The sequence below is a fragment of the Sphaeramia orbicularis genome, chromosome 24 (assembly GCF_902148855.1).
Source record: "Sphaeramia orbicularis chromosome 24, fSphaOr1.1, whole genome shotgun sequence".
Taxonomy (NCBI): Eukaryota; Metazoa; Chordata; class Actinopteri; order Kurtiformes; family Apogonidae; genus Sphaeramia; species Sphaeramia orbicularis.
This window is the reverse complement of record NC_043979.1, coordinates 1,546,450-1,570,306: the sequence shown is the minus strand read 5'-3', so window position 1 is coordinate 1,570,306 and position 23,857 is coordinate 1,546,450. Positions and strand designations below refer to the sequence as shown.

The following is a 23,857-nucleotide window of genomic DNA, read 5'->3' as shown; positions in this document are numbered from 1 at the left end:
TAGATGTAAACGTTTTCAACAGGTCATTTTACTTTTTTTTTTTTTTTTAGACTAAAACTGGTAGAAAAGTTTGGATTTGACGTTATTTCTATTTTATAGTTCTTCTTTTCCTGGTTCGGTCGTTTTCAGATCAGACTGAGAACCTGAACTAACACGAGTCTGACAGACCTGGACCCATGGGGGTAGACAGGGGTTCTAGAACAGGGTTCTACAGTGGCTTTAGAATGGTTCTATAATGTTTTTAGAATGGTTCTACAGTGGCTTTAGAATGGTTCTATAATGTTTTTAGAATGGTTCTACAGTGGCTTTAGAATGGTTTCTATAATGTTTTTAGAATGGTTCTACAGTGGCTTTAGAATGGTTCTATAATGTTTTTAGAATGGTTCTACAGTGGCTTTAGAATGGTTCTATAATGTTTTTAGAATGGTTCTACAGTGGCTTTAGAATGGTTCTATAATGTTTTTAGAATGGTTCTACTGTGGTTTTAGAATGGTTCTATAATGTTTTTAGAATGGTTCTACAGTGGCTTTAGAATGGTTCTGTAATGTTTTTAGAATGGTTCTATAGTGTTTTTAGAATGGTTCTATAATGTTTTTAGAATGGTTCTACAGTAGTTTTTATAGTGTTTTTAGAATGGTTCTACAGTGTTTTTAGAATGGTTCTATAGTGTTTTTAGAATGGTTCTACAGTGTTTTTTTATAGTGTTTTTAGAATGGTTCTACAGTGTTTTTAGAATGGTTCTATAGTGTTTTTAGAATGGTTCTACAGTGTTTTTTATAGTGTTTTTAGAATGGTTCTACAGTGTTTTTATAGTGTTTTTAGAATGGTTCTACAGTGTTTTTATAGTGTTTTTAGAATGGTTCTATAGTGTTTTTAGAATGGTTCTACAGTGTTTTTATAGTGTTTTTAGAATGGTTCTATAGTGTTTTTAGAATGGTTCTATAGTGTTTTTAGAATGGTTCTACAGTGTTTTTATAGTGTTTTTAGAATCGTTCTACAGTGTTTTTATAGTGTTTTTAGAATGGTTCTATAGTGTTTTTAGAATGGTTCTACAGTGTTTTTATAGTGTTTTTAGAATGGTTCTACAGTGTTTTTATAGTGTTTTTAGAATGGTTCTATAGTGTTTTTAGAATGGTTCTACAGTGGCTTTAGAATGGTTCTATAATGTTTTTAGAATGGTTCTACAGTGGCTTTAGAATGGTTCTATAATGTTTTTAGAATGGTTCTACAGTGGCTTTAGAATGATTCTATAATGTTTTTAGAATGGTTCTACTGTGGTTTTAGAATGGTTCTATAATGTTTTTAGAATGGTTCTACAGTGGCTTTAGAATGGTTCTGTAATGTTTTTAGAATGGTTCTATAGGGTTTTTAGAATGGTTCTATAATGTTTTTAGAATGGTTCTACAGTAGTTTTTATAGTGTTTTTAGAATGGTTCCACAGTGTTTTTAGAATGGTTCTATAGTGTTTTTAGAATGGTTCTACAGTGTTTTTTTTATAGTGTTTTTAGAATGGTTCTACAGTGTTTTTAGAATGGTTCTATAGTGTTTTTAGAATGGTTCTACAGTGTTTTTTATAGTGTTTTTAGAATGGTTCTACAGTGTTTTTATAGTGTTTTTAGAATGGTTCTACAGTGTTTTTATAGTGTTTTTAGAATGGTTCTATAGTGTTTTTAGAATGGTTCTACAGTGTTTTTTATAGTGTTTTTAGAATGGTTCTACAGTGTTTTTATAGTGTTTTTAGAATGGTTCTATAGTTTTTTTAGAATGGTTCTACAGTGTTTTTATAGTGTTTTTAGAATGGTTCTATAGTGTTTTTAGAATGGTTCTACAGTGTTTTTATAGTGTTTTTAGAATGGTTCTATAGTGTTTTTAGAATGGTTCTACAGTGTTTTTATAGTGTTTTTAGAATGGTTCTACAGTGTTTTTATAGTGTTTTTAGAATGGTTCTATAGTGTTTTTAGAATGGTTCTACAGTGTTTTTATAGTGTTTTTAGAATGGTTCTATAGTGTTTTTAGAATGGTTCTACAGTGTTTTTATAGTGTTTTTAGAATGGTTCTATAGTGTTTTTAGAATGGTTCTACAGTGTTTTTAGAATGGTTCTACAGTGTTTTTTAGAATGGTTCTACAGTGTTTTTATAGTGTTTTTAGAATGGTTCTACAGTGTTTTTAGAATGGTTCTATAGTGTTTTTAGAATGGTTCTACAGTGTTTTTATAGTGTTTTTAGAATGGTTCTACAGTGTTTTTAGAATGGTTCTATAGTGTTTTTAGAATGGTTCTACAGTGTTTTTATAGTGTTTTTAGAATGGTTCTACAGTGTTTTTATAGTGTTTTTAGAATGGTTCTACAGTGTTTTTATAGTGTTTCTATCATATTTCTCTAGTTTTTCTATGTTTTAATGCTTTTTAAAAGTGTTTCTATAATGTTTTTTTCTAGTGTTTCTAGTGTTTGTATAGTTTCTATAATGTTTTTATAGTGTTTCTATAATGTTTTAATAGTTTTTCTAGTGTTTCTATGATGTTTCTATAATGTTTAAATGTTTTTTAATAGTGTTTCTATAGTGTTTGTATAGTGTTTTTTTAAGTGTTTCAATAATGTTTCTGGTGTTTCTAGTGTTTGTATAGTGTTTTTACAGTGTTTCTAATAGTGTTTCTAATGTTTGTATAGTGTTTTTTATAGTGTTTCTAGTGTTTGTATAGTGTTTTTACAGTGTTTCTAATAGTGTTTCTAATGTTTGTATAGTGGGTTTTTTTTTATAGTGTTTTTATAATGATTCTAGTAGTTGTATAGTGTTTTAATATTTCTATAGTGTTTCTACAGAGATTTTTTTATTGTGTTTCTATAGTGGTTTTGTTTCTAGTGTTTTTCTAGTGTTTGTATCGTGTTTCTATAACTTTTCCTCAGTGTTTCTACAGTGTCTCCGTAGTGTTTCTATAACATTTTTATAACTTTTCTTCAGTGTTTCTATAATGTGTTTTTTATCTCCGCCAAGGAGGTTCTGTTTTTGCCAGTGTTTGTTTGTTTGTTTGTTTGTTTGTTTGTTTGTTTGTTTGTTTGTTTGTGTGTGTGTAAGATAACTCAAAGAGTTCTGGACGGACGTGGATGAAATTGTCAGTAACTGTTGATACTGGCACAAGGAACAAATGGTTACATTTTGGTGATCTGATCTGCCATGGTGGAGGTCTGCGCTCTCCGACTGCTTTTCTAGTTTAACAGTGTTTCTATAGTTTTTCGATAATGTTTCTACAGTTTTTCTACAGTGTTTCTCTAGTTCTTCTCTGGGTTTTCTCTGGTTCTCTGTTGGATGTGCTTCTGTCCTCTTTTCTCTCTGGTCTCAGCCTTTACTTCTTTTAAACTCTGTTCACTTGTTTGTCGTCTCCTGGGAACCTGAAGACAAATATGCACCGATGGTCTGGACGGTTTTCATTCTGTTCCACTGAGGACACAGGGGGGCGTCCAACATGTGGACACGGGGGGGCGTCCAACATGTGGACACGGGGGGGCGTCCTACATGTGGACACGGGGGGGCATCCAACATGTGGACACGGGGGGGCGTCCTACATGTGGACACGGGGGGGGCGTCCTACATGTGGACACGGGGGGGCGTCCAACATGTGGACACGGGGGGCGTCCAACATGTGGACACGGGGGGGCATCCAACATGTGGACACGGGGGGGCGTCCTACATGTGGACACGGGGGCGTCCAACATGTGGACACGGGGGGGTGTCCTACATGTGGACACGGGGGGGCGTCCTACATGTGGACACGGGGGGGCGTCCTACATGTGGACACAGGGGGGCGTCCTACATACAGTCATGGGGGGGCATCCTACATACAGTCATGGGGGGGGCGTCCTACATACAGACACAGAGTCCAGTCCGTCCGGTGGGATGAATCCTACTTTAATGGACGTTCTGTGTCCGGTGCGTCTTTGTCCAACACGTGTCCTGATGTTGCAGCACAGGAGGGTGTACAGGTGCAATGCCGCTGTTGCACCATGGGACGGTGCTATCGTACAATGGCACCACGGGTACAATGCCTCTAGTTTAATAAAATGCAGAAATGCCACTGAACACATTTCAGTTAAAGGTGTTTTCAGATCCTTTTCGTTCAGGTTCCACATTCAGACCAGTTTAATCTGACGTGTGTTGGACCAGTTCAATACCATCAGAATCTCCAACATATTTTTAGTTTAAAAACATAAAATTACATGAAAGTACTTACATTTATAAACTGTCCTTTGATAACATGTGAAGAACCTGAACAAACATGAACATGACTTTTCTTCAGTTCAATCAGTCGAACTGTTCTAATATTCAGTCTGTTCTTAAATGTTCTGTGTATTTCAGATCCACTGGATCTGTACGTTAGAATCAGCATGTGTCAATGATAAACTGAGGCTGAATATGAATAAAATGACCCTGGTTTTACTGTCGTTTCAGGCTGTTCATGTATTTAAACTCCTCAGACCCAGAAAGGACAGATTTGGACTGTTTTTATTTCAATAATTGCAGATACTGGAAACATCAAGAAGCAACAGTTTTTTCAAATGAATTTTTTTAATTTTTATTTTTATGTCATGTCCTTTGTGGTGGACAGGTTTTTGTTTTTTTTTATAAAGCTGTGACACTCTGGTCTTGGACAGAAAACCCACAACTGGGTCTTAGTTTGTCGATTGTTACTATTTTTATGATGTCGTCCTTGTTTCAGTCTGAATCACAGATAATAGATGGTTTGTGTCTTTACTGGTGCTTTTTCTGTGCTTCTGGGTCCGGTCTGTTTCAGATCCTCCTGTTCTTCTGGGTCTGGTCCGGTCCGTTTCAGATCCTCCTGTTCTTCTGGGTCTGGTCTGTTTCAGATCCTCCTGTTCTTCTGGGTCCGGTCTGTTTCAGATCCTCCTGTTCTTCTGGTTCTGGTCTGTTTCAGATCCTCCTGTTCTTCTGGGTCTGGTCCGGTCTGTTTCAGATCCTCCTGTTCTTCTGGTTCTGGTCTGTTTCAGATCCTCCTGTTCTTCTGGGTCCGGTCTGTTTCAGATCCTCCTGTTCTTCTGGTTCTGGTCTGTTTCAGATCCTCCTGTTCTTCTGGGTCTGGTCCGGTCTGTTTCAGATCCTCCTGTTCTTCTGGGTCCGGTCTGTTTCAGATCCTCCTGTTCTTCTGGGTTCGGTCTGTTTCAGATCCTCCTGTTCTTCTGGGTCTGGTCCGGTCCGTTTCAGATCCTCCTGTTCTTCTGGGTCCGGTCTGTTTCAGATCCTCCTGTTCTTCTGGGTCCGGTCTGTTTCAGATCCTCCTGTTGTGAATGTTGAAGCTGAAGTAAATGCAGTTTGACGTCCTGCTTCAGTTCAGCGTTCATTGTCTTCTACTTCTATTGTTCTACTTTTTCTCGGTGGTTTTAAAGCAGACGAACGCACTCATTTGGAAAGTGGCGGGATTTGAACCGTTTACCGCTTCACTTACAGACGACTGAATATGAACATACAGCAGTGTGTGTGTGTGTGTGTGTGTGTGTGTGTGTGTGTGTGTGTGTGTGTGTGTGTGTGTGTGTGTCGGGGGGGTTGATGGTCTAAGTGTGTGCACATGCAGCTGCTTCCAGACCATGTGGACACTGAAGGTTTCTACTTATCCCACTTTAATTTACTTATAGAATTTGGACCCAAATCTAATCAACAGTGTCGCAGAAGGTTTCAGCTTGGAATCCATTTATGACTGATGTCCACATCTGGATTTTTTTTAAACTTCTGATCCAATTTTTTTTAGGATTAGTTTTGCTGGTACTGATCTGATACCGATACTTTTTACTGTGAAATTTGGATTTAAATTTGGAGTCATCATTTCTAGGTTCTTATTCTATTATTTTCCAGTAGATCCCAGTTGGTCTGAATGTAGAACCTGAACTAAAACAACTACGACACCTTTGACTCTGAAGAACTTCAGTATCAATTTGCACTTTCCATTTTCAGACTGTGGGACAAATTAGAACCTTTGGCAGGCCGGTTTTGGCCCATGGACCATGTGTTTAGCACTGCTGTAGAACGTCTGTGGACATCAGTGATGTGCGGATCAGACGGTTACTCATGGGTCGGGTCGGGTTGGGTCAAATAATTCCAAAAAAGTCTCGTGGGTTGAAAAAACCCACTTGTGCATAGGGCTGTAAGAAAATATCAGTTCTGCATAAGGATGGGAATCGATAAGAATTTAATGATTCCATTATTGATTTTGCTTACTGAGCCAATTCCTAATCAATTCCATTATCGATTCTCATTGGCTGAAGGAATAAAAGAGTACAAACAGGTGTGTTTGCATTAACTGTCTGAAACAGAAAATACAACATATACAGTATGAACAAAACAAGAAGAACAGATGATGCCGGGCCTGGTTTGGGGGGGGGGGGGTGCAGTGAAAGTGAAACTACAGACGCTTTACTGGGCCTGGATGACGGCCTGGGGTATCTGTAGTATCAAACAAGTATCAAATCAAATACGTGACATTCCTGTAAATGAATCACATGTGGACAAATGTTTGAACAGATTGGAGGAATTCCACCTTTAGAAGAAATGGAAGCTTTGACAGAGTTCACCTGGACCTGGTGTGGTCTGTTTGGACCTGGTGTGGTCTGTTTGGACCTGGTGTGGTCTGTTTGGACCTGGTGTGGTCTGTTTGATCGGCCTTATCTCGTGACTAAATCCGATCCGATCTTCTAAAAAAATGCCAGATCAGCAGCTGATACTGATCTTTCCATCCCTACCGTTACCCTCCTCTGGATTTGAACAAACACATCAGTAGATTCCAAACTGAAAACTACAGTTCTACTAAGGAGACGTTAAAGCAGGGGGGTCAAACATGCAGCCCAAAACCAGCCCACCAAAGGTTCCAAAGGTTCCAAAGGTTCCACTCTGGCCCCTGGGCTGAATGTGCAAAGTGTTGAAATTCTGTCTGTTATTAAATGTTTTATGCATTTGTAGATCCACTGTGGTCTGTACGTTGGGTTAAAAATAAGATGTGATGTAATATTGGAGAAATATTCCAAAACTGTACCAATTTTCTGTCTGTTTCCACATGTTTGTGTAACATTGTGTCTAATGCACATGTGCAAATGATAAGTTGAGGCAAAAATATTGTTCAAATTGTACTTGTTTTTCTTACAAAATGTCAGTTTTTTCAGGTTATTCACATTTTTTAACCTCAGATCCAGGAAATGTCAGCAAAGTACCAGCTTTTTTTGTTTTTTATTAAATCACTGCCTATACTGGAAACATCATGATGCAACAGTTTTTTCAGATGCAGTTTTTAATATTTTTATGGAATGTCCTTTGTGGTGGACAGTTTTCTTTTTTTGTATAAAGTTGTGAAACTCTTGTTCACAAATGTGGACAGAAAACCCACAGCTGGGTCTGAGGAGGACAATATAAATAGTTTCATAATTTAAAGTTTTTTATTGCACTAAAACAAAGACAAACTTTTGAAGTTATTTTTGTCACATTAAACAGAAGAAAATCTGCAGTCCTTCTTCTGTGTGGGTTCTTCTGTTGTTCTTATTGGACTGTAGATCAGATTGGTCTGGATGTGGAACCCACACTAAAATGAGTTCCACAGCCTGGACTGTGGAGTTTATACACTTTGCAAATTCATGCCAGGGGTCGGACTGGAACCTTTGGGGGGCGCATGTTTGAGTCCCCTGGTTTAAACTCTTCTTCTTCTCTTGTTCGAACATCCATCAACATCTGTTTGTTTTTTTTGTTTTTTATTGACTTGACTCTAGTTGGACTCAAAGGTCTTTCCATTTAAGTTTTGCGTGATTTACCAATTTTGCTACGCCCAAAAAAACCACCTCTTACAAGCACAAAAACTTTTCATCGAAAAACAAGTTTTGGCAAAATCGTTGTTTTTCCATTAGACAAATTTTTATGCGCAAGTTATATTTATGCAATTTGAGGATTAATGGAAAAGGGACTAATGAAACCATAAACCAGTTGTTGTTCGTTGAAACCAGAGGTGTTTTTGGTGGAGTGTCGAGGATTCCAGCTGGATTACACTGTTTCTATAGTGTTTTTTTTATAGTGTTTTTTATAGTGTTTCTACACTGTTTCTATAGTTTTACTATAGTGTTTCTATAACGTTTTTTATAGTGTTTCTATACTGTTTCTATAGTGTTTTTTATAGTGTTTCTACACTGTTTCTATAGTTTTACTATAGTGTTTCTATAACGTTTTTTATAGGGTTTCTACACTGTTTCTATAGTGTTTTTTATAGTGTTTCTACACTGTTTCTATAGTTTTACTATAATGTTTCTATAACGTTTTTATAGTGTTTCTACACTGTTTCTATAGTGTTTTTTATAGTGTTTCTACACTGTTTCTATAGTTTTACTATAATGTTTCTATAACATTTTTTATAGTGTTTCTATACTGTTTCTATAGTGTTTCTATAGTGTTTCTACACTGTTTCTATAGTGTTTTTTATAGTGTTTCTACACTGTTTCTATAGTTTTACTATAGTGTTTCTATAACTTTTTTTATAGTGTTTCTATACTGTTTCTATAGTGTTTCTATAGTGTTTCTACACTGTTTCTGTAGTGTTCTACAGTGTTTCTATAATGTTTCTATAGTTTTACAATAGATTTTCTATAATGTTTTTTATAGTGTTTCTATAATGTTTTTTAATAGTGTTTCTAGTGTTTATATAGTGTTTCTATAGTCTCTTATGGTGTTTGTATCATATTGTTTATAGTGTTTCTGTAATGTTTGTATAGTGTTTGTATAGTGTTTTTATAATATTTGTATGATGTTTCTATTTTGTTTTTTATAGTGTTTCTATAGTGTTTGTATATTTTTTTAAATACTGTTTCTATGATGTTTCTATAATGTTCTTATAGTGTTGCTATAATGTTTCTATAGTACTTCTATAATGTACTTAGTGTTTTTTTTTTAGTGTTTCTACACTGTTTGTATAGTTATTTTTATAGTGTTTCTTTAGTGTTTGTATATTGTTTCTATAGTGTTTCTATAGTGTATACTGGTGGTCTGTAGCGGGTCAGTACTGTTTCTATAGTGTTTCTATAGTGTATACTGGTGGTCTTTAGCGGGTCAGTACTGTTTCTATAGTGTTTCTATAGTGTATACTGGTGGTCTGTAGCGGGTCAGTACTGTTTCTATAGTGTTTCTATAGTGTATACTGGTGGTCTGTAGCGGGTCAGTACTGTTTCTATAGTGTTTCTATAGTGTATACTGGTGGTCTGTAGCGGGTCAGTACTGTTTCTGTAGTGTTTCTATAGTGTATACTGGTGGTCTGTAGCGGGTCAGTACTGTTTCTATAGTGTTTCTATAGTGTATACTGGTGGTCTGTAGCGGGTCAGTACTGTTTCTATAGTGTTTCTATAGTGTATACTGGTGGTCTGTAGCGGGTCAGTACTGTTTCTGTAGTGTTTCTATAGTGTATACTGGTGGTCTGTAGCGGGTCAGTACTGTTTCTATAGTGTTTCTATAGTGTATACTGGTGGTCTGTAGCGGGTCAGTACTGTTTCTATAGTGTTTCTATAGTGTATACTGGTGGTCTGTAGCGGGTCAGTACTGTTTCTATAGTGTTTCTATAGTGTATACTGGTGGTCTTTAGTGGGTCAGTACTGTTTCTATAGTGTATACTGGTGGTCTGTAGCGGGTCAGTACTGTTTCTATAGTGTTTCTATAGTGTATACTGGTGGTCTGTAGCGGGTCAGTACTGTTTCTATAGTGTTTCTATAGTGTATACTGGTGGTCTGTAGCGGGTCAGTACTGTTTCTGTAGTGTTTCTATAGTGTATACTGGTGGTCTGTAGCGGGTCAGTACTGTTTCTATAGTGTTTCTATAGTGTATACTGGTGGTCTGTAGTGGGTCAGTACTGTTTCTATAGTGTTTCTATAGTGTATACTGGTGGTCTGTAGCGGGTCAGTACTGTTTCTGTAGTGTTTCTATAGTGTATACTGGTGGTCTGTAGCGGGTCAGTACTGTTTCTATAGTGTTTCTATAGTGTATACTGGTGGTCTGTAGCGGGTCAGTACTGTTTCTATAGTGTTTCTATAGTGTATACTGGTGGTCTGTAGCGGGTCAGTACTGTTTCTATAGTGTTTCTATAGTGTATACTGGTGGTCTTTAGTGGGTCAGTACTGTTTCTATAGTGTATACTGGTGGTCTGTAGCGGGTCAGTACTGTTTCTATAGTGTTTCTATAGTGTATACTGGTGGTCTGTAGCGGGTCAGTACTGTTTCTATAGTGTTTCTATAGTGTATACTGGTGGTCTTTAGCGGGTCAGTACTGTTTCTATAGTGTTTCTATAGTGTATACTGGTGGTCTGTAGCGGGTCAGTACTGTTTCTATAGTGTATACTGGTGGTCTGTAGCGGGTCAGTACTGTTTCTATAGTGTTTCTATAGTGTATACTGGTGGTCTTTAGCGGGTCAGTACTGTTTCTATAGTGTTTCTATAGTGTATACTGGTGGTCTGTAGCGGGTCAGTACTGTTTCTATAGTGTTTCTATAGTGTATACTGGTGGTCTGTAGCGGGTCAGTACTGTTTCTATAGTGTTTCTATAGTGTATACTGGTGGTCTGTAGTGGGTCAGTACTGTTTCTATAGTGTTTCTATAGTGTATACTGGTGGTCTGTAGCGGGTCAGTACTGTTTCTATAGTGTTTCTATAGTGTATACTGGTGGTCTGTAGCGGGTCAGTACTGTTTCTATAGTGTTTCTATAGTGTATACTGGTGGTCTGTAGTGGGTCAGTACTGTTTCTATAGTGTTTCTATAGTGTATACTGGTGGTCTGTAGCGGGTCAGTACTGTTTCTATAGTGTTTCTATAGTGTATAATGGTGGTCTGTAGCGGGTCAGTACTGTTTCTATAGTGTTTCTATAGTGTATACTGGTGGTCTGTAGTGGGTCAGTACTGTTTCTATAGTGTTTCTATAGTGTATACTGGTGGTCTGTAGCGGGTCAGTACTGTTTCTATAGTGTTTCTATAGTGTATACTGGTGGTCTGTAGTGGGTCAGTACTGTTTCTATAGTGTTTCTATAGTGTATACTGGTGGTCTGTAGTGGGTCAGTACTGTTTCTATAGTGTTTCTATAGTGTATACTGGTGGTCTGTAGCGGGTCAGTACTGTTTCTATAGTGTTTCTATAGTGTATACTGGTGGTCTGTAGCGGGTCAGTACTGTTTCTATAGTGTTTCTATAGTGTATACTGGTGGTCTGTAGTGGGTCAGTACTGTTGCTCTCGGACCTTTGGAATGGGTTCGGTTCCTTTGCGTCAGTTTTTCGTGTTGAATCTTTGTCGTTGTGTTAATTGTGTTTTTTGTATGTTTGTATTTTGCTCCTAATTCTCAGATGAGAACGTCCACAGACGAGTGGACTGAGACTGGAACAGTTTTTGTAAAGTTGTCTTTTCTGTTTAATAGCATTAATGCTGCGTTTCCACTACGTGGAACCGGCTCCACTCCACTCTGGTACCAGGTCCTATTCCAGACCGTTTCCATTCCAGGATACTACAGACTTTCCAGTACCTGGTCGTCATAGTGATGCAGCACGTTGCTTCTGTGTCGTCTGCTCAGAGTTGCTGATAAACTCGCTCGTTGCCTGTTGTCTGGTCAAACTCCTGCTGAATGTTTGCGTCTGAACCTCCTGGACAAACCATGGTGTAGTTTTACAGACTGTCATCATGTGGATTCACCTACTGACAGATTTACTGGAAACTTCTGCATCTGTTTTTTTGTAAAACGTCGGTCACACAGACGACTCTGACCAATCAGAGGTCTGCAGTGTTTACACGTCACATTTTGTATCTGGTCCCCAGTCCTGGAACCTCAGCAGAGGTGAGACCAAAAAACTAGTACCAGGTACCAGATTCCAGGCCCTTTTTCGTAATTGAAACACAAAAAGGCCGAGTCGAGTCGAGTCGAGTCGAGTCGAGTCGGTACCACATAGTGGAAATGTGGTATAAGATGCAGGAGGTTCAAGTCTACAGATGTTTAGAACGACTCCTTTAGATGTTCAACTTTGAGTCCAGGTATTTGTTCCATGTGGTGTCAGAGCTGTCGTAGGTATACCCAGGGCTGTTTTCAAACCCTCACTTCTGTTCTTTTCAGACTCATTTTTTCAGATGACAATCAGTCAATCAATAAATTAGAATACTTCATTAATCCAAGGGTCGAAATTATGGTCTGTTACTGTCGCTCCATTCAAGTAGAAGAAAAAACAACAGCAAAGAAAGGATCAATACAACAGAAAAAGAAAAGAAATATGTATATATATATATATATATATATATATAAAGCTCTAAATATACAAACATATATGCAGCTCTGAATATATATAAATATATAGCAAATATACAAATACATACTCTAAAGACAAAATTAGAACAGCAATGTGAACAACATTTACTGGACTATTTATTATCAATATGATACGATTTCATCCTTTCGCTTGTTATTCAACACCATTTGATCGCTTATCAATTTACGCCAAGATCTCCGGTTCACATAACCCTAACCTTAACCCTGGCCTTAACCCTAACCTTAACCCTAACCCTCAGTGCGTGGTATTTGACGTAAACATAAACGTGGAAAGCTAATACTTCGTAGAGATAACAGCCCAGTTCAAAGTGTGCGTATATTTACGCAGGTCCTGATCTGAGGTTGAAGTCGACGGTTCTGTCTTGGACGGTTGATGTTGTTTCCAGTTTAACGTTGCTCTTTGTCCTTGTCTTTCTCCAGCTGACCCTCCCTGAGGATGGGCGACTGGAGCGCTTTGGGTCGTCTGTTGGACAAGGTCCAGGCCTACTCTACGGCAGGGGGGAAGGTCTGGCTGTCTGTCCTGTTCATCTTCAGGATCCTGGTCCTGGGTACCGCCGTGGAATCGGCCTGGGGAGACGAGCAGTCCGCCTTCAAATGCAACACCCAGCAGCCCGGTTGTGAGAACGTGTGCTACGACAAATCCTTCCCCATCTCCCACGTTCGCTTCTGGGTCCTTCAGATCATCTTTGTGTCCACGCCCACCCTCCTCTACCTGGCCCACGTCTTCTACCTGAACAGGAAGGAGCAGAAGTTCAACAGGAAGGAGGAGGAACTGAAAGCCGTGCAGAATGACGGAGGCGACGTCGACATCCCGCTCAAGAAAATCGAGATGAAAAAGCTGAAATACGGCATCGAGGAGCACGGGAAGGTGAAGATGAAGGGGGCTCTGCTCAGAACCTACATCGTCAGCATTTTCTTCAAGTCCATGTTCGAGGTGGGCTTCTTGGTGATCCAGTGGTATATGTACGGCTTCAGCCTGTCCGCCGTCTACACCTGCGAGCGCTCCCCGTGTCCGCACAGAGTCGACTGTTTCTTATCTCGTCCCACGGAGAAGACGGTCTTCATCATCTTCATGCTGGTGGTGTCGTTGGTGTCGCTGCTGCTCAACGTCATCGAGCTTTTCTACGTGTTTTTCAAGCGGATCAAAGATCGCGTGAAGGGCAAACAGCAGCCCACGCTCTACTCCAGCGGAGGAACTCTCAACCCCACGCCCAAAGAACTGTCCACCACCAAGTACGCCTACTACAACGGCTGCTCGTCTCCCACCGCCCCCCTCTCGCCCATGTCCCCCCCGGGCTACAAACTGGCCACGGGGGAACGGGGAACCGGTTCCTGCCGTAACTACAATAAGCAGGCGAACGAGCAAAACTGGGCCAACTACTCCACCGAGCAGAACCGACTGGGTCAGAACGGTGGAGGGAGCACTATTTCAAACTCCCACGCCCAAGCCTTTGACTTCCCCGACGACACTCACGAGCATAAGAAACTGTCGTCATCGGCGGGACACGAGCTGCAGCCGCTAGCGCTGATGGACCCCAGGCCCTGCAGCCGAGCCAGCAGTCGCATGAGCAGCCGAGCCAGACCCGACGATCTGGACGTGTAGAGATGTGCGGCCGCCGACGAGCCAGAGATTGAGAGAACACGAGCTCACATAGGTTCACGTAGGAGGAGGCGGGGCTAACCTCAATCACTGTTTTCAACATAGAGACTCTTAGTCAATTAAAGACACTTTAAAAACCTGTTTTGTAACACTGTCGATGGTACAAGCTGAAAGAAGGTAACTTTGACCGTAAATGTTTCCAGTGGCACTAACTCAGCATGAAGAAACTAAAAAAAGTCTTAATAGAAGCCATCTGAAGTCAACTAACTGTGTTTGAAGTAGGGCTGGGTGGAAAGAAGAGTATACACTCCATATTTATAGTTATTATAGTAATGCTAATTATTTCTACAAAAAAAAAAGTGATATTGTGTCAATGACCATCGCCCAGCCCTGGTTTAAAGGTGCGGGAGACTTTCGTGACTTCAGATCTGTCAAACCTAAGTCACATCGTCAGTATCGTGAATCTGTAAGTCTGTCGTTACTCACCTGAATCTCTTGCATTACGGTGAACAATTTCAAAGTGTCATCCACCAGAAACAAACCATGTGTTTACAAACTGAGCCGGGCGTAGGGATGGGAATCGTTAAGAATTTAACGATTCTGATTCCATTATCGATTTTGCTTATTGATCTGATTCCTTATCAATTCTCGAATTGATTCTCATTGGGTGACAGAAGCAAAAGAGTACAAACGGGTGTGTTTGCATTAACTGTCTTTATATTTCCATCTGCACAGAAAATAGAACATATACGAAGAACAGATGATGCTGGGCACGGTTCAGGGGGGGGCAGTGAAAGTGAAACTTAAGACCCTTCACTAATTCCTCTATTACTGCATTTCCACTACGTGGAACTGGGTCGACTCGGCTCCTCTCCCGTTGTCGTGCACCTCATTTCCTTTCCCCTACCTTTGGAAACTTGTATTTGGGTACGACGTTTGTTGCCCGCACCGGAACCAGAACTGGGCCCAGCGTTCAGTCTGCTGCTACATTCACAAGCGTTGCTAAGTAGCGAATCAAATACATGACATTCCTGTAAATGATTCACATGCTGTGGACAAATGTTTGAGGAGATTCGAGGGATTCCACCCTTTTGAACAAATGGAAGCTTTGCAAGTGTTCCAAGTGGTCCTGGTGTCGTCTTTTTAGACCGTTTCTGCCTCAACGCCATGTTGACTACATTCTGACCAAAACAATGCAGCGTACACGTGACGTCATCGCACACGCGCAACGAAGGTGGAATCGATAAGCAGAATCGTGAAGTAGGCACATGATTCCAAGGAATCGAGTTACTGGGAACTGATTCCCATCCCTAGCTGGGAGGTAACTCGGGCATCTTCAGAATTTTGTTGTGACGTGCATTGTGGGAAACGGAGGATCGTGCAGCCGCCTGGCAGCAGCAGGAGCTCCCTTCCCTCTATGCGTATTCCTACAGCTGTTTCCGCGTTTCAGCCGTTTCTGCGTCGTATTTGTTGCAGCCGTATAATATCATATGGTTCCACTGCCGTTCACTGTGATGCAAGAGATTCAGGTGAGTAATGACACAAAGACTTACGCATTCATGATCCTGAGGATACGACTGAGGTTGGACTGATTTGATGAAAAATTGGTCACGAAATTCTCCTGCACCTTTAAAGTTTAAGAGCTGGTCCGACCCCAGTTGGTTTCATCGGTTAATGTTCAGACGTCGTGGATGACTGACGGGTTTGACGGTGCAGCATTCACTGACCATGCTCAGAGTCAGTCATCAGAGTTGTGCCTTTTGAACCCAATGGCCTTAGAGACCAGATGAACTGAGTCTGAATCTGCCTTATTTTACTGCTGATCTGTGAACACTTCCTTAAACGTCCAAACGTCCAGGGTAGGGCTGGGTGATACGGCAAAGTGGAGTTCAAATGTTCAGATACAATATCAGTAAATACGACAATAAATGTGGATTCTTTCAAGGATTGAGTTGGAAAAACGAAGTATTATTTGGTTTGAAGACACACCTCAAATAGTTGATTTTGTGGTTTAATTCTTATTTTGTTCATTTAGTTCCTGTACAGTCTTTAATGTGGGTGTTATCGGATACATTTATTCAACAAGAAAAGTGCGTTATTTGTTTTTAAACTTTTCTTTATAGTCGGAGTCCTGACAAAATAGCTACTGACCTCTGACGCAAATAATCACAATTACACAGAAAAAATTAGATCGTAATATAAAATGAAATTCTATCAATAATTTTATCACCCAGCCCTGATTCAGACACAAACCTCCCTTAGCTGTGTTTTTTTTTTAGCTGGTGCCATATTCCTACATTCCAAAGTGTCCTCTTTGACTCGAAGTGTTTTCTGATGCAGACGTTTGATGACATTTTCCATTTTCTTCACTGTTGGGTAAAATAAACCACAGGTTTAGTCGAGCCGACACAACTGATGGCTGATTGTATCAAATAAAAAAAATCCCAGATTGTAACGAAGCAGAAGTTTATGTCACTAGTCACTTTTCCATTGACCCTCAAATTGAGCAAAATTCACTTGATGGAAAAAATTTTCGCTAAAACTGTTTTTTTTTTTTTTTTTGGCATAGCAAAATTGGTATATGGCGCAAAAATGCAATGGAAAGACCTTTTTTAGCATACTGATGGATGTTACGACAAGTGAAGAAGAAGAATTTTAAAACAAACCCAATCATTTTTTAATTTCGTACGACAAAGGGGTAACGAGCATTCGATTCAAAACAACAAATTGTTTATAGAATGAATTCTTGGGATGTCTCACGATAATAAATAAACAAATCATTGCATTTGTGATTTAGGGTCAAAACACAGTAATGTCCCGTCAGAAATCGAACTTTAATTGATTGCCATTCCAACATTTATTTCAAAATAAAGTAGCTCTTTGTTTGGGATAATCCCTTATGGTCCAACGAAAGCAAAAATGAATTTAAAGTAAAAATGTGGGTCATTTAGCAACACTAATCTGTCACATTGTCTCTAAAAATGTCCCGTCAGAGAGATTTCGAATACCGTGTTCTGACCCTTTAATGGAAAAACCAACATTATGCACTTCTGTTTTTTTGTTTACGTTTACTAAATATCGGTAAAGTTTTGCACAGATGTCCAATGGAAAAGCGACTACTGAGAGAAGATGAGGTTGTTGACACATACCGTTAGCCTCACAGTATAATTTCCTAAGTCATATTTTTGGCCAAATTGCGATATCTATTTAAAATGAATCAGCAGAGTCAGGAAAGTAAAGCTAAGTATTTATCACAGTTTGGCCAAAAATATGACATAGGCAATTATGCTATGAGGCTAACAGTACGTTGGTGAAGTCGGACACTCTGGCACTGAGTTGCTCTTATCATTTACATTCATGAATAATCAGAACATTGATAAATGATAACAGGAGATCCATTTTCATGTTCATCAATATCTTTTCCTAGTTTGTAATTACAGTAAAACACAACAGAGACAGGCAGAAATGTTACTCGAATCTGATTTATGAGTCCATATGTGACCTGTATCTGATCTGTTAGACACTAATCTGACCCAGACCACTTTCATATGTGGTCCTAAATCTGACCCAGACCACTTTCATATGTGGTCCTAAATCTGACCCAGACCACTTTCATATGTGGTCCTAAATCTGACCTAGACCACTTTCATATGTGGTCCTAAATCTGACCTAGACCACTTTCATATGTGGTCCTAAATCTGATCCAGATCTGATATTTTCCAGTGTGACTTCAGTCTGAACGTCCAGGTCACATTTATCTGACCTTTACGTCATTAAAATGCAACAAACGTCACAGTTGTCGGTCGCAGCAGAGGAAAACCACATTTCCTTCTGTAAACACAGTGTGTGTCTGCGTGGTCTGGTATTCCATCAGGACCTCTTTAGTGCATGTGGGTCACTTCAGGACCTCTTTAGTGCATGTGGGTCACTTCAGGACCTCTTTAGTGCATGTGGGTCACTTCAGGGTCACATTCAGTTCAGACTCAAAACTGACAGAAGTCGTATTTAATGTAGAATATGAACCAACACAAAAAAAAATCAGATTTCACCAAAAAAAAATTCCGACCTGTGCATTCAGAGCTGATCTAAGAAACAGAATAAGAGCGACTCTGTGACGTGTCCTGTCATTTCCACTCCAGTCCAGTTTTTTGGGGGGTACAGACTATCATGTGAAGTGAATATTTATTACTTGTCATCTGAAGGACACCTACCACTAAGAGAATGTGACTACTATCCCGCATCACTTCATCGTAGATCATCATCCCAACAAACTACGTATTTATTGATGGTTTCCAGTTCCAATTATGCCTTTTTTTTCAGTCAGTCAGCGGACTGTGGTTTCCTGATAAACTTTGAATTCATGTAGTGTCAAATGTATGTTTTCATTTTGTGGTTTTTGTCTTTTCTTGGATGTGTATAAAGTAGCGGGGCTCATGCTGCGTTCCAGGCAACCCATAACTCCTTTTTTTCCGACTTTCTACTGGTGTAAATGCACTGGAATGTTCAGTCAAACCTGGGACTTCCACCTGTGAACTCGGACTAGATCCATGTTCTCCCAGGTCTGAGTTCTGACATCACGTACCAATGGCACCCCCCATGGATGTGGTGTTTATGCAGATTGTTTATTAAAACAACGTATTGCTCTGATATTATTTCTCTGTAAATGTTCTGCCTAATCAGCAGCTGTTCTAGTGTTAGCTACTTTTCAGTCCAGTGAGTGACAGAATAAATTCAAACCAAATCTGAATCCAAATAAACAAATAACATCAAAGGTAGAACAGCTTCTTCTGCCTTCTGCACCGTTTTTCCTCCTCTGTTTCCCTCAAATAAGTAAAGAACAAACACCTTTGGAGATGGAAATGACTATAAATGAACATAACGTACGGTCCGACATGCTGGTTTGTTTACATCTAGCTACTGCAGTTCCTTGCGCTCAAGCAGTTTGGGGTGACTTACCTGGAACGTTACAAAGTCGTGAGTCGTGGTTTGAAGTATGTGCTCCAAAAAATTTAATTTTGGTAAAAAAAAAATGTTTTCACTTAAAACAGTTCTAAATCATCCCCAAGATACCAACAAGTCATTAGTGAGGTATTTAAGTTTGTTTTAATCAGCTTTTGAGGGGGTCATCAGCGCCCCCCCAGTGGTCGAACAGAAGACTACAGTATGTGCTCCAAAAAATGAAACTTCAGTTAAAATTTTTATTTCACTTCAAAACTGTTCTAAATCATCCCCAAGATACCAACAAGTCATTAGTGAGGTATTTAAGTTTGTTTTAATCAGCTTTTGAGGGGGTCATCAGCGCCCCCCCAGTGGTCGAACAGAAGACTACAGTATGTGCTCCAAAAAATGAAACTTCAGTTAAAATTTTTATTTCACTTCAAAACTGTTCTAAATCCTCCCCAACACATCAACAAGTCATTAGTGAGGTATTTAAGTGTGTTTTAATCAACTTCTGGGGGGGGGGGGGGGTCATCAGCGCCCCCCCAGTGGTCGAACACTTTCGGGTTCAAAAACCTGGAACGCAGCATTTGAGCGCAGGCTGCGTTGACACACACCGTCTAAATCTGTTTTCTGTGGGTTCCTTTAAAACTGGCAGATGTTTTTAGTACTGACATGAATTTGAAAAGTGTCTTCTGTTTTTTTTTTTCACCTTTTTTTGGGGGGGCGGGGCTGTAGGAAAAGAAAAGAAGTAGAATGATTCGATGTATTTTCCATATTTGAGTGAGTGATTTCTTTTGTTCTGTAGGTATTTGACTTGTTTTTTCCCAACTCGATGTAACCGTTGCTGCTTGAGAACTAGATTTTTTTGTAGTACTGTAAATCAAGCTAACTGTCACGACAAAAATGTGAGTTTTTAGAAGACTGCTTATAGATCTGGACTAATATTTAGTCAGTTATATTAAAAATATATGCCAACGTAGCTCCACAACTGCCAAACACTAGGCTGCATCCCAATTTGGGCCTTTTTTTTGTTCTCTTTTCATTGGAATTTTAAATATGTTATTCTTTTTTTTTTGGTTGGTACTTACATGTGTCATGGATCTTACAGCTACAATGGCATTTGCACTGAGATCTTGGTCCTAAAGATGCAATACGATGCACACAGGTGCCAAGAGTTCTCTGATATACATGTTACTAATTTATTTTATAACTCAGATATCACTGCAGTGCATCGGATGTTTCGCAGCGGTTCCACTGAAGGGCTTTTGTGAAATAATAATGTCTTCCACATTCACAACAGGAGCAGTAGTCCTTTTCCTCTTCTTCGTCTCCATGGGGATCCACTGTTGTACAGTGTAAGTGCATGATTGCAATACAAAAAACTCCTTAACTGTATTTGAGAAAAGCTTTTTTTTAACCAATAAATGTTTTTCTTTCGTAATTTCGTCTGAGTCGTTGGTGTCATTCGTGTTGCTTTTATCAGTTTTAACTTTTGAGTCATCAGCGAATAACACCGGAACTGACTGAAGGCATCATTTTACATTTACATTTACATTTATGCATTTGGCAGACGCTTTTTTCCAAAGCCACTTACAGGGAAAAACCAAAAAGAAAAGAAAAATACAAGATTTTAAAGACTGGGGTTCATTTCATGAGGAGAAAGTAGGTATGAATGAATGAATGAATGAATGAATGAATGAATGAATGAATGAAATTTTTATTTGGAACATGTAGACAGTGAAATCAAAACAAAAATCAACCAACAAAATATAAGTACTGGTACAGAAATGATTGATAAACAAACAAACAACAAAAAATGAATAAACAAATAATAATAGTAATATTTTATTTTTTTTAATATATTTATTTCAAACATGCAAATAAACAAGATAAATGAAACAAATGAAATTATACATGCTCAAAAAGGAGTAGGAAGAAGTAAAAACTTCTGTACTCCTACCCCCAATTTCTATTCCTTATGATCATTATATCATAGTTATTATTTTTGTATGAATATAATAATAATAATAATAATAATAATAATAATAATAACAATCATTACAAAATTATTTATATCTTTATAGGTAATTTGATTGTTTTAATACATGTAAATATTCTTTATTAAACATTAAAAAGTAAAAAAAAAAAAAAAGCAAAATCTCATGTAAAGTTAGGGCAAATTATGGAAAATTACTGTGTTTTTATGAGATGGTTATTTTCCGTTATTTAACAGTATTTTTTCGGCACCCCTGCTGGTGGAATAATACCATTTTTTGTTTTTGATTTTTTTTTTACAGTGTAAAGAACTTTTAAGAAATGCAAAATTTGCTTCACGGGCGACCCCCGTGACCCTAGTGAGGATAAAGCGGGTTCAGAAAATGAATGAATGAAAATTTGCTTCAGTTTAGCCTTAATTTCGACATATTCTGTAGTTTTAACCACAAATCAAACTTCAGATTTAGCTCAAGGACAATTTGGACTCCTGAATAATTCCAAATAAACTCAAACCTGCTCTTTGAGAAAAGCTTTCAGGAGAAAACCAGTGAAATCTGAATAATCCAAATGGACACTGCTGTTTTTCTCTCCTCCAACTTTCCTATTTAATCTTTCCACTGAACTAAATCAAACCACATGTGTGCGAAGAACAAAACTGGAGCTGAAAACCAGTGTGGCTGAAAGTTAAACAGGAGGAGTGAGAAAGGATGATGGAATTTCTACAGGAACTTTTCATTGATAAATTAGTTTTCTAGGTTATTATCGTTAACAAAAATGAACAAAATGACGAAAACTAAAATTGAAATTCCTTCGTGTGTTTTTTTTCTTTATGGATAAAGAATAAAGAAAAAAAGAAAAAAAAAATTCCTTCGTGTTCATCTTTGTCAGTGTTGATATAGGATACCCCCCCCCCCCCCCATAGTATTATAAGTAGGACGGAAACCAACAAACGGTAATTTGAAAGTTACTTTTGTTCTATGGGTTGTAACTTTTTTTCTACTGAGTCAATTGGAAAACAGTTTCAAAAAATAGAGATTCTAAGCTGAAAAACAAGAAAAGCACTCGAGGAGCACAGACCTCCGCCAAGAAAGATGCCCCCCCCTGGTCATTACTGAAATTTAATCATTTGTTCCTTGTGCCAGTATCAACATTTTCTGAAAATTTCATGAAAATCCATCCATAACTTTTTCAGCTATCTTGCTAACAAACACACACACACACACAAAGCAAAGTGATCACAATAAAGGTAATTATCCCCAAGACATCAACAAGTCACTTGTCAGGTATTTAAGTGTGTTTTAAGTCACTTTTAAGGGGGGGTCATCAGCGCCCCCCCGGTGGTCAAACATAAGACTATACTATGTGCTCCAAAAAATGAAACTTTGGTAAAAAATTTTATTTCACTTAAAAACAGTTCTAAATAAGAACAGCACTCGGAGAGTGCAGACCAAGGTTATTACCGTTAACGAAAACTAACAGAATGACTAAAACTAGAACTGAAAAAACATTTTCGTTAACTGAAATAAATAAAAACTGTAACTGAATGAAAAAACCCTAACTAACTGAAACTGTATTGTGTGTTTACTAAACTAACTAAAACAGATATAAATTCTGGATCAAATTCCCTTGGTTTTGGTCTTTGTCAATGTCAGATTGATGTTCAATGGATTTCTTTGTCTCTCTCAGTTTCTGTGCTGTCTCCATACGACACTTTTTGCTCCGTCACTTGTGTTCACTTGTGTTTCCAGTCGTCTTCTGTCCCCACTCTACCTGGAAACATGGAGACTAAAGCAGCAGAGTCCTGTCTGGGATTGATTTGAATAGGAGCACAGAGAAGAAGAGAAAAGAGACCACTGAACTACAACTGAACTACAACTAAACTACAACTGAACTACAACTAAACTACAACTGAACTACAACTGAACTACAACTGAACTACAACTGAACTAAACTACAACTGAACTACAACTGAACTACAACTGAACTACAACTAAACTAAACTACAACTGAACTACAACTAAACTAAACTACAACTGAACTACAACTGAACTACAACTAAACTACAACTGAACTACAACTAAACTACAACTGAACTACAACTGAACTACAACTAAACTACAACTAAACTACAACTAAACTAAACTACAACTAACTACAACTGAACTAAAACTGAACTACAACTACAACTGACTACAACTGAACTACACTAAACTACAAGTAAACTACAACTGAACTACAACTAAACTACAACTGAATACAACTAACTAAACTAAACTACAACTAAACTACAACTGAACTACAACTAACTACAACTACTACAACTAACTACAACTGAACTACAACTAAACTACAACTAAACTAAACTACAACTGAACTACAACTGAACTACAACTAAACTACAACTGAACTACAACTAAACTACAACTGAACTACAACTGAACTACAACTGAACTACAACTAAACTACAACTGAACTACAACTGAACTACAACTAAACTAAACTACAACTGAACCTACAACTGAACTACAACTAACTACAACTAACTAAATTGAACTACAACTAAACTACAACTAAACTACAACTGAACTACAACTAAACTACAACTGAACTAAAACTGAACTACAACTAAACTACAACTAAACTACAACTGAACTACAACTAAACTACAACTGAACTAAAACTGAACTACAACTAAACTAAACTACAACTAAACTAAACTACAACTAAACTACAACTGAACTAAAACTGAACTACAACTAAACTACAACTAAACTACAACTAAACTAAACTACAACTAAACTACAACTGAACTAAAACTGAACTACAACTAAACTACAACTGAACTACAACTGAACTACAACTAAACTACAACTAAACTACAACTAAACTACAACTAAACTACAACTAAACTACAACTGAACTACAACTGAACTACAACTAAACTACAACTGAACTACAACTAAACTAAAACTAAGCATTTTGAAGGAAATGAAAACTAATAAAAACT

At 38.3% G+C, this 23,857-nt stretch overlaps 1 protein-coding gene and 1 long non-coding RNA gene across 2 annotated transcripts in view; both read left to right on the top strand.

Moving 5' to 3' along the window:
- LOC115415123 (gap junction alpha-1 protein) overlaps positions 1-15,989 on the top strand; it is a 17,858-nt gene extending 1,869 nt beyond the window's left edge. The window contains exons 2-3 of the mRNA XM_030128585.1: positions 12,735-14,315; positions 15,550-15,989. Coding sequence (XP_029984445.1) covers positions 12,751-13,917 — 1,167 coding nt within the window. The 5' untranslated portion in view covers positions 12,735-12,750 and the 3' untranslated portion in view covers positions 13,918-14,315; positions 15,550-15,989. The remainder of the gene's footprint in view (positions 1-12,734; positions 14,316-15,549) is intronic.
- A 1,876-nt stretch (positions 15,990-17,865) lies between these two features.
- On the top strand, positions 17,866-20,296 carry LOC115415124 (uncharacterized). Its single transcript, XR_003934767.1, has 2 exons — positions 17,866-18,335; positions 19,440-20,296. It is a non-coding gene; the product is annotated as an uncharacterized LOC115415124 (long non-coding RNA).
- Positions 20,297-23,857: the final 3,561 nt, after the last annotated feature.